General features: G+C 44.2%; 1 protein-coding gene across 1 annotated transcript; it reads left to right on the top strand.

The window, feature by feature from the left end:
- Nucleotides 1-1,704: 1,704 nt before the first annotated feature.
- Nucleotides 1,705-11,260, top strand: FAXDC2 (fatty acid hydroxylase domain containing 2). The gene is made up of 9 exons (XM_009572163.1): nucleotides 1,705-1,762; nucleotides 2,904-2,951; nucleotides 5,779-5,870; nucleotides 5,974-6,077; nucleotides 6,825-6,946; nucleotides 7,273-7,478; nucleotides 8,418-8,523; nucleotides 9,583-9,749; nucleotides 10,998-11,260. Exons 2-9 carry the CDS (start codon nucleotides 2,904-2,906, stop codon nucleotides 11,152-11,154), a joined length of 1,002 nt encoding a protein of 333 aa, XP_009570458.1. The 5' UTR covers nucleotides 1,705-1,762; the 3' UTR covers nucleotides 11,155-11,260.
- The last annotated feature ends 288 nt before the right edge of the window (nucleotides 11,261-11,548 follow it).

The raw sequence follows: 11,548 nt of genomic DNA, 5'->3' as shown, positions 1-11,548 counted from the left end.
CTGTAAATGTGGTTTAATAAAGGTAGTGTACTGAGATTTTGGGGAGAGGGAGGGTAAGCAGACATGGCAGTACTGTTTTGAACTGGAAGTCTTTGCCCAAGCAAGACTTCTATCGTAATTTGATTATTTTAAAAGGAATAGTACTAGAAATGTGGTGATAATTTTAACTCTTTCCTAAACTCACAGAATATGAGACTCGATCAAGCAATGGCTCTTTCTCCTCATAAAAACTCAAAGCAGAGTAAGATTTTCTACTGTGCTCTGCTCTCTAGCTCTTTGCATGCAAAGATTCAGCAGGGTTTGACTCAGCACTGCTGTATGGAGGAACCATTCTGGAGCATCAGCCTTCCAGCAAGCAGCTGAGATACCCCTTTTATGTCTGCCTCTCTAAGATCTAATGTTCTCTACTACAAGTTCATCGGAGTAGAATAATCTCCTTAACCACAGAAAACTATGGCCAACACTATTTACTGTACTGTTCCAGCAGAATAATTTCATATCGCTGTTTTCAGCTCCCTACTGGGTGGTTGTAGAGAGGACAGGGAGGCGCACAGCAAAAGGGCAAGGGATATGAGTTATAACAAGGGAAATTCTGATTACATACTAGGGGGAAAAAAAAATTTACAGTGAAGGCAGTCAAATACTGGAACAGATTTCCCAGAGAAGCTGTGGAATCTCCCTCCATGCAGATACTTAAAACTCTACTGTTCAAAGCTCCAAACAACCTGCTAAGCAAGCTGGAACGGAGCAAAGCCTCAAAAAGGAATGGATTATTCAAGCTCAACATATTTCAAGCATCAGTAGTGTTTTCTTAGAGACAGCGGGCACACCTGCACTGAGAGGACCTGTGTGACAAGATGGGCATATAGTGCATGTTAGGTAACATAAAATGCCTCATTGTGACCAGAAGGTCTTTTGCAAATTAAGATAAGATAAATTTGTCCTGTGGCAAGTTATTTACGCTGTTCTATTCAGGCTAGCAAGTTATTTGTGATTGCGACTTATAGGTATTCTTCATCGGATATGTTAGAGTCCAACTATATTTTTCCAATAAGGTTGTAGTTGGCAAACTTGATATATTGGAGAAAAAAAACATACGGAAGATCTCATAGACTGGCTCTAGTAGCTCACAAAGTCTAATAGCGAGGAGCTCTAGATCTGGGGAAAGATGAGAAGTTGTAGGACACTGTGACTTCCTTAACACATTCACATTTTAAGCAATAGCGCCTTAGGGCACCTCTTACACTACTTTTTTTGGCCAAGGGAGACAAAGTTAACTTGTTTGGTTTTTTTTTAAGGCTGCTACCAAAAGTTAACATTTCCCATAGGAGTATATACAACCTTAGTGTCGAAATAGGAGGTTGGGAGTTCGGGCTCATGGTTTCAAGTTTCAAATCACTTTTTGCCTGATTTTTTTTTTTCTTCTCAGAACCATTTAACATCAGTTTCTTCCACTAAAGTATGTAGTTTGGTGGACTGGCCTTGTCCTTTTCTGTCCATGAATAACCCAAGCAGGAAGGCGTCCAATTTTTCTGTCTTGTGCCCCTTGACCTGCATACTAACATGTAATGTAGGGAAGCAGAGCTGGAAACACCTGTAAATAAACAGAGTTGCATTTGTAAGAATGTACCCGTAAAGCTATCATTTCAAAGCTAAAGTATAACCTCCTGGCTAATACGGGGACTTCTTTTTGGCAGTGTATTCCTCCTTTCTGAAACGCTGCGAGAGGAGTACTCCCAAGAGGCTTGCTAGCATCATAAAGGTAATAGAATATCATTTTTCTAATGAATGATCTTCCAACTGTTTTTCTTTGTACCTTAGACAGGTGCCTTTCTGCCTTCTTTGTACTTTCCTTTTTACCTTAGGTAACATAGTTTGCCTGTGCTTGTATATTCCTCTCTGTATGAAAAGCAAAATGGATTAAATTCTGCAATCCTTGGTAATCTGGCCTTCATATTATTAGAATTCATGTGTTTGTTCATAAGGACCATGTGAAATCAAGAAAACCTTAAGGAATGCTTTGTTAGCTTTTGCTAATTATGATTTATGGTAAGAGTGCAGCAATATAAAACAGCTACGCAATAATCCCTAGGACAGCCCCAGCACGTCCTGAAATACAGCAATCTTTCCAGGGCCATGGACACCAGCGAAGCCCCAGCAGCTACCTAAACCTTGGGTTTGATTTTTTTTTTTTTTTACCAAAACCAGCAACAAATGGTCAAGCCAGAGCCAAATGCAGGGGGATTTATTACAAGGTGGCCACCTGTCCATTTAGTACTTTAAACCCTCAAATTGACCGTAGTGGGACTTGAAGATGATTTTCTCACTTACCATGTTCTTAAGCTGTAACTTACAGTTCCTCTGCCACGTGAGTGAAGGCTGTGTGGAGCTCTACTGTGTTAATTCTTTGTGGCACAAGCTCACATTATTGTAGTTGGATTTTTGTTTTCATCCTTGTTAGTTTAACAGCATGCCGCCGTTATGGAAGAGCGCATGTCCCATATGATTTCCTTGCAGTCTGTGAAGGGCTAGAGTTCCTACTGAGTGCAACGTATTTCTGGGACGGACCAAGGGAGGCAGCCGTGCCACAACACAGCAGTGCCGTGATCAAAAGCTTTGGTTTTGGCGGTTCTCCCATTTTTCTTTGTTACCCTTGCATCCCTGTTAGACTTCTGGGACAATACTAACTCATCGGGAAATAAGGGGATTTTTCTTCTCAAGAGCTCAGCTTTGCTCCATGGCCAAGATGAAGGAAGGAGCAGGACAGGACAGAGCACAGAGAGTAAATATTATACAGTTTTGCAACTGACCTCGAAGTTGAGGGGATTTGCTGTTGTCAGCAGTGTATTCTTCCACCCTCCAGCTGTACAAGGTTCCCTTACTTAGATCACCTCTTATTTCAGATGAAAAGAGACTCTGGATGTTCCACCATGGCTGAGCAGCAGAAGCAGGTAAAGGCTCAAGGTCATCTTTTAAAGAATGTGTTATGCAGGTGCTTTGGAAGGCTGGATGTGTTGAATCATCTTCTAAGAGAAGTGACAGGCACATCCACGCTCTGATCACTGTAGTGCAACTAGGAGCTCATCTCTTACCACTACAGCAATGTTTTCCCAGCATTTTTTCCCTTCCAGTGGACTGCAGATACAGCACCAAGTGGTGAAGGGCCTGTTATCTGTGCTTGCATGGCAAGAGATCACAACACTCAACTGTAGCCAGAAGTTGTGCCACCTAAGTGGGCCCAGTCCTCAAAGTGGTCCTGCTAAACAGTATGTTTCCCAGCTGATGTGCCTCAGTCTCTTTACCTTGCAGGCAGCAACCCTTTTCTGCACTTAAGGAGTTTGCCAACTTGTACAAGCCCTTTAAGGGCAAGATCTCAAGCGATCCATGGATCAGAGTTTGGAAACTACTGTGCTGGAGCTGTTGGCATGAAGAGAAACAGGGTGTTAGCACTTGGACTTGATGAACAAGATTTTTTTTTTCCTATGTAAACTCTGCTTCTACAGCTCATGTAATTATACTGTGTGGGATTCATTCATGTAATCACTTCATCACGTGCAATAAAAACACAGCCTCAAAACAAGACAGTTTCTAGCCAAAGGGCTTTTAAAATAACTTAAGTGCTGAGCTTTAGCTACTCTCTGTCCTAACTCCAAGCAGGACATACACAGTGTCTGATGAGTATGAAGAACTCTGAGTTCTTCAGCTGGAAGATGCTAAGGAATCTGAAATAGTATTTGGTCTAACTAAAAATTCTGACACTTGTAAAACATCAGAGGTTTTCTTTGGTATGTTCGTTCTTCATCCCAGGAGAAAAAAGGATTTCTAGGACAAGATTCTGTTAAAAAGCTCTAAGCTTTTTACAGCTTTTGTAACTTTTTTCCTAAAGAATATGTAGATGGTGTTTCAGGGTCTAAAGATTAAGAAAGTCTTATCTCATGTCAGCATACATGAGGCATAACATGGATGTAATTGGAAGTATAAAACTGCTAAGAGAGCAAATCTCCAGTCCAGAATCCAGCATGCACTGTCTGAAGCTGGAATAGATGGCTTTTGCTAGCCTTGCATTTGTAGTTCAGTACACGCAGTGATAATGCTGGCAACTGATTGCATTGTGTCTAATATAAACCTATAGGGTTCACAAACATCAAGCTGTAGGGCAAGAGTCTTTAAATTACTTCCTCCCCAGTTGCTAACTTGATTAAAAAAAGAGATGATAGAAGCAAACGTTTGTTTGTTTTAACGAGGAAAGTTTCAGTGCTAATGAGCAAAATTCTGTCCTGGGACAGATAAATATTGCTGACAAGTCCTGGGTGATGTTTAATGTTCTGTAGCTGTTACAGAATCTTAAAGAAGCTCTTAGCACTGAAAGCTGTGTCAAGAGGATTACTCTATATTGCATTACCCTAAACACACCTGCATTCAACATTCATTAGCGAGCTGTCTCTCTTGTTTGTCCTCTCTGACAGGACACAAGCAGGACAGCAACTATGAATCATACTATTTTCACTCCAGTCTGTTTTTGCAGCACATCAACACAGTTAGAAAACAGGAAGGACAGAGTAATGAACAAGACACTAGCTGGTTATTATACAATATTATTTTAGAATTGCATTGATTTTTTTTTAAAAATCATTTATCCTACAGATAAATGAAATGCATATACACCCAATAAAACCCAAATTAAGATTTCTGAACCAATTCCAATTTAGGCTACTCTAAAAGACAGATAGTTAATTAAATATTTGTCATATATCTGATAAACAACTTGGTTTTTAATATTTAAGTGCTCAAATATATTGAATATTGCTTTTTGAATATAGTTATTCCTGGAATCAAGAGGTCTCACTGGTAATTTTCTGACTCCCTTGCAGTTGCTTTGGGTAGTTAAAATCCTTACTGTGATAAAAGTCATGCTAACATCAGAGGTGCCCTTATGCTGTACACAGGAATATTTCTTTAGTAGGTAACATTTCCATGTCTGAGAGCAGGGATTTAGAGAACTTTATACTTTTGAGAGGTTGAGTATTTTAGCTCCTTGTTAATGTGCAGTTGTTCTATACAGCTGGCACGTGGTAGCTACTAGACAAGTTGTACTCTCAGTACTAGAGCTGAGTTGTACCTCTGATAGCTTGGAGGCACAGCAAAGTGAATTATGCAAGGAAAGGTAATATCCTGTATTAAACCTCTGTTACACTTGGGGGGAAAAAAGGCAAGCTTTTGGGCACGTGAGCCTGACTTCAAAGAAGCGGTCTTCAAAGCAAAGAGGAAAGTTGAGAGGAGTGGTTCTGGATTAACTGGAGCTGTTAATCAGATCATCTGAGCACAACAGTTCTTGACTACTGTGGGGAGAAAGCATATTGCTTAGTGGGAGGCAGAATATACTGGTAGGGTGAGGGAAGTTGAGATGGAGCACCATTCCTTACCCCCAGGTCTTCCATGCCTACTGCTCTGAGTTATCCAGAAGCCCCTTATATTATAGTCCTCCAGGTACCGAGAAACATGCCCAATAACAACGGGGAGGAAAAAAATCAGTGGTCCTTTCTCTCCCTTTGATTATACCAGAGGAATTCCATGTCAGTGACACGGCAGATGGATGTGTGCGTACTCCCCCCTCGCTTACACACAATATCCCATAACACCTTTGTTAGTAAGTTCTTTAGAGTGTTTGTGAAACAAAATGGGTCATCATAGGACTGCCTTGACCTCCTGCATTTCAAATACAAAAAATGCTGGTGTAGGACACAGCAGTTCACGCTTACTCTTGTTGCTTGCTCACAGGAAGAGAAGCTCTGGGATACCATGAAGATCACTGCCTATGTCCTTGGTACAGGCCTGCTCATATTCACTGCCTTAATGAACTCTGTTTCTTGGTAAGATTGTTCGAACAAATGGGCTTGAGGAGAAACTTTGCTGTGGAGAGGGGAAAAAGTGGATGATGAAAAGATGAGCAACCAAGAACACTTATTCCCATAGGTATCTGGGGAATATCTGGGACACTTCAGGCCATTTCTGGCAAACAACATGGCTGAAGTTCTACTACCTGTTTGACGGAAAGGAGTGGACAATCTTCCTCATTGGTGAGTTACTCAGGTTAACAACCCACTGCTGTAGGAGGAACTATCCATGTATTACATCTAAAAGGGGGACATGGACATGCCTGCCCAAACTCAGTAATCCTCCCACTGAAAAAGCACATGTAGGCTTCAAAGGCAGCCACAGCTGATGTAGCGCGACTGTGCTGTCTTTGGACTGGTTCATCATTAGACCCCCTATACAGATTGAAAATTTGATCTTTTTGCTGCTGCTGAAATGGCCTCCCTTTGGAAACGCACTTTTTGCTCCTGTGAGAACTGAGTAACTCAGTAGAACTATTACTGAAAATTAAAGTAAAATTAGTGAATTTTACTCTTGCTGTAGCACCTATAAAACTCTTCTCTGTCTGTGATTAACAGCTGGTGAACGGGCCTGGTAGGGACGTTCAAAGGTCCCAGGGATCAACTTGACCTTATCCAACTTGTATTTAAAACCCACCCATGACAGAGATCCCCCAGCCTCCCAGAAAAGCCCTTTCTTAGCCTCAGTTGTGGCAAGTTTCAACCTGCAAGACACTTGTCTACTCTAACCTCCTCTCCATTCCCTAGGTCTTACCCAGGTGTCAGAACCTACCCATATTCCATTTTAAAGCCTCTCAGGGCAGGGGATACCTACCTGGCACATCTGGGTCCCAGCAAGGTCCTCTGGATACTATGCCACTGTATTTTGTTTCCGATTTAGCCATAGCTCTCAATTTATTCACGCACCTCTGCCCTTTCCTCACGCCACAGGGGCTGCATTGGTTCCTAGCCTTGCTTTCTGGGGCTTCAATGGAATCCTTATGGTGGCTGATGTAACAGGAAAGCCAACTTTCATTACTCGCTATCGCATTCAGCTGGGCAAGAATGATCCTGTAAGTATTTCTCACTCTGCCTCTCCTGCTGGCTAAACACTTCCTGCAGTCTCTTAGGCTAGGAGCAGGGAGAAGAACCTGTTATGCTTTTCTCTTACAACCAGATAGGATTCAAGAAGAATCAAGCTGAGTCTTGTATATCCACTGCAGAGAGGAAGGCAGTTCTTGTAATTAGGCTACTGATCAGATCTGGATTGACGGCTTGTTAAAAAGTTGATCCCCAAATTAACACAGAAACAGCCTACAAATCTTAAAGCTCTTTATCCTCCCAACTCAAAGCCACATTGCTTCTGATTTAGCCTCAAGTCCTGACTTCTCTTTTGCAGGTGGACTCAAAGAGATTGCGCCAAGCCATCTACACAGCGCTGTGTAATCAGTTCTTGATCTCCTTGCCCATGCTTGTACCTATGTTCTACATCATGAAATGGTGGGGCAACACCTTCAGCAAGGAATTACCCACCTTCCACTGGTTTCTTGTGGAGCTAAGCATCTTCACCTTAATAGAGGAAATTCTCTTTTATTATACACACAGGTGAGCTGAGCACAGGAACAAGACTCTGTGGGTTTCCCCTATGCCTTTAAGCTTATACCCTCTCCTGCAACAGCAATGGTCCTAGTCCCCCCTCTTCCACCAATCTTGTGTTTATATGGGAAGACTAACAGGTCCTGGAATCCACCCTTACAACATGAGGCTTGGGTGCTGCAATGCTGCTAGTAACTCTAGTAAGCAAAAATCGGTAAAATCACAAAGGTGGAGCAGCTTAGAGGCTAAGAAAAAAACAAAACAGCTAGCTTCACACAAAAGCTGTAACCCAACATTCTTCAAAAAGAGGAGAACAAGGCTGACTATCCTAAAAGAAAAAAGCTCAAGAGGTCAGTGACTGATCTCCTGTTCACATGTACAGCACCTACGAAACAGGGTCTGGCTCCTGACGCTGCAGGCTTTCTAAGCACTGACACCAACATCAAAGGAAAAACCTAAAGCGAAGAAGAAAAAAGCCTGCAAGGCTGTGCAGAAGCAAGCACAGCATTCTCAGAACTATGAGGGTTTCCCTTTTGGACAAATGCACACAAAAAACCCCATAAAAAACAATTTCTTAAGGGCCCACAGAACCTAAAATTCTGCCTCTAATAGTTGCCAATAGGTAAAGTCAAACCAGTGAAAATATAAAGTGAGTTCTTCCCCTCAAAAGTACTCCCACGTTTGAGCAAATCAGTCATTGTGGAACTTTGATTTATGTGATTTATCTGGACTTAAGTTTAACATCAGTCAGTGGACACATACATTAAGTGAGGGCTCTGTGTTAAAGAAAAAGAGAGAGGGAAGCCAGGAGTCCTACACTCTTATTCACAGCTGCTCTAAAATCTTTATTTTAAAGAAGAGGCATGAGCAAGTCCCCAACAGAAATTCTGTGTTAGGTTCCCTTCTTACGGAGGTCAAAACCTACATTTCTCTCTTTTTTCTACTTAGGCTTGTTCACCTCCCACTCCTGTATAAGCACATTCACAAGAAGCACCACGAATGGACAGCCCCCATCGGCGTGGTCTCCATTTATGCTCACCCGCTAGAACACCTAGTAAGTGGATTCCCCCATGGTCACCCTCCAGTTCCTGCGTGGAGTGTGATTTCCATGGGATGAGGAGGAGTGGTAAGAGAAGAAAAGCAAATGCGCCCTTAGACTCTTCTTTCTTAGGAGGAGGACGCTAAGCTGCGTTGCCAAGAAGCCTAGCTGTAGGAGGGTGGCAGTACCCGTTTGTACTGAACTCTGCTAGCTTTGAGAGCACAGATCCAAGGGCCTCCAACAGATAAGGAACTGACTGAATGGTGCTGCCCTGAGCACTGAGAGGGCTGGGAGCACAGACAAGGCTTTCAGCGTGAGATGTGACACCTGGGCTACTGCACGGAGTCAGAACTCTGTCAAGATTTTCATGCTGGTGGCTGGGATCAATGTTTGCAGGAGTGTCTCCCAGCACCGCTCCAGCCGAGACGTCTCATGCAAACACATCCCACCAGTACCATCTCCTGTTGACAATAGTCCTGGGCTGCAGCACCAGCTCTGTGACTCTCCCTAACTGACAGTCTTTGGGCAGCAGAATGGCTTCTTATATTCAAGAGTCCAGCTGATCCTAGCTGGTGCAGTAAGCTTGGTCTGGGCAGTGACAGCCATTTGTGCCACTGGTAGGACACAATGAAGTGATGCAGGTGGGATCATTGCATCACTACCTTTGACTGTACATGTCCCCAGGCCAGTGCCCTTTGACAGCTAGGTTTCCCAAGAGCAGCTTCAGCATTATTCCACGGCGAAGCTGAAATTCAGACCTCTGACTCCAGGGTGATTTACTGGAATTATGCTGCCCTCACATCCCTGGTTTGATCTCACATCTAGCTTCTAGTACAAGCTTAGGGAACTTGGGCTGTGACTATGTTTTGCAGTGAGTAAAACTCAGTTAGCTCAGAATAGATTATTTCTTTGATGATTATGTAATTTTAGTAAGGTGTTTGCAGAGGGATCTTCCTTTTATGCTTTGCACAACACTAATGTGATGTATCACCGAGGTGAAACAGTTCAGCTCCTAGAGGAGAGTCTGCTTGTTGTGGACCGATTAATGAGGTAGAGTTTGCTTCTCATTTCTAGCTCTCCAACACGCTGCCTGTCATGACTGGCCCGATGATCATGGGGTCTCATATTGTCTCAATCACAGCGTGGTTCTCCCTTGCTTTCATAACAACAAGCATTTCGCACTGCGGCTACCACCTGCCCTTCCTACCGTCACCGGAGTTCCACGACTTCCACCACCTCAAGTATGTCTGGGCACTGCTCAGCTTCCCCTTCCCCTCCTGCCTGTGCCCTGGCACTGCTGATGGGCAAAGCTCCGTTCTGAGGGTCAAGTGGGTTTGCATGACTCGGGTACAAGAAAGAAGCCTATGCAGTTCCCCGATAGCAGGCTGAACGCTGTCAGTTCTTAAAGCAGTTAAACAGACATCGGGATTTCAGAGGACTCCAGCCCGCTGCCTACACAATTGCCAGCCACCTCACTGACATCTATCCTCCTCCATCAGCTGACTTGGAAACTTCCTCCAAAGCACAAACACTGCAGCTGAGCCCAGGCATTTCAAGTTTCCTAAGGTTACATGGGAGGAAAGAAACCACATAGTGTCTGAAGCAGCAGCTATCACCTGGACTTTCCCCAGCACAAGCACAGGGTCAGAGGCAGTTCTCTCTAAGGCTCTTCCTAGAAGAGCAGCAGACACTGCATGTGATGAAGGATAAAGACAGAGCAAGGGCAAGTCACACAGCTGAAATAAATCTGCAGGGAGCCTCCCCGTCTGCCCCTTTTCCCCGTACACTGGGATTAGTAACACCGATCAGATAACACCTTGCCCAAACAATTGCAATTAACCCTTCCTGGCAGAGATTCCCAGCCTCCTCCTACACTGGAGAGAGCAGAGTTTTGGCAGGTTGTTCAGAGATACATACCACAGCAGCGGAAGAAGTGTTCCCATCTCCCAGATGTCACTAAATTCATAGACGTATTCCCTTGAACACAGTTTGCCTCTCCTGCAGAAACAGCCAGTGTGGCAGTTCTATCGCTACCCAAATGCTCGGCAACACCCAAACCGTGGTGCCAGTTCTCGTTATCAGTCATTTCCTCCGAAGCTTGGCTCATGCCAGGACATGGATCACTGCAGAGATGAGATGCTCTCTGGGCGAAACGGCTGTGCCAGCATCCCAGTGCTGGAAGCACGGCAGCTCCGTGTCCTGGAGCACACAGACACGGCAACGTGGCTGTCCAGCTGCTCCCGCAGCTCTGAGCTGCCCGGGAGAGAGACGGCTGTTGTTCAGTGCCACCATTTCTGGGTAATGACAGCACCAGAGAGGGAAGTTGCAAGAGAATTTTCACCCAGGCTTCATTAGAGCTGCGAGGGAGACGGGTGCAGTAGCAGAAGTCGCATGGACGGCTTATCAGGGCTCTGAAAGGAGATGGAAATAGGAAGGGAGAGGCAACCTCAGTAACTTCCATTGATGTTTATTCTCTGTGTGGTTTCCAGGTTCAACCAGTGCTATGGAGTCCTGGGACTGCTGGATTATCTGCATGGAACAGACACAGTGTTCAGACAAACCAAAGCCTACGAGAGACATAGGGTGCTCCTCAGCCTCACACCACTCTCAGAAAGCATCCCCGAGGCACCCAAGAAGGCAGAGTGAACCCAGCAGCCTGTGGTTCTTGCAGAGCCCAGTGACTAGCAGAGTAAGAGACAATGATTTATGCCTAATAGTATTTTAATTGGGAAACAGGTTATTGTTCACATGTGTCGTGGTTTAACCCCAGCTGGCAACTAAGCCCTACACAGCCACTTGCTCACTCCCCTGCTCCGGTGGGATGACTCGGAAGAGTAAAAGTGAGAAAACTCGTAGGTTGAGATAAGAACAGTTAAATAACTGAAATAAAGTAAAATAGTAGTAATAATAAAATAATAAAAGAATATACAAAGCAAGTGATGCACGATGCAGTTGCTCACCACCCGCCGACCGATGCCCAGCCAGTCTCCGAGCAGCGATAGCTGCCCCCAGGCCAACTCCCCCCAGTTTATATACTGAG

Source organism: Fulmarus glacialis, unplaced genomic scaffold (genome assembly GCF_000690835.1).
Source record: "Fulmarus glacialis isolate BGI_N327 unplaced genomic scaffold, ASM69083v1 scaffold25182, whole genome shotgun sequence".
NCBI lineage: Eukaryota > Metazoa > Chordata > Aves > Procellariiformes > Procellariidae > Fulmarus > Fulmarus glacialis.
Note: the sequence above shows the minus strand (reverse complement) of the source record. Positions and strands in the feature narration are given on the sequence as shown.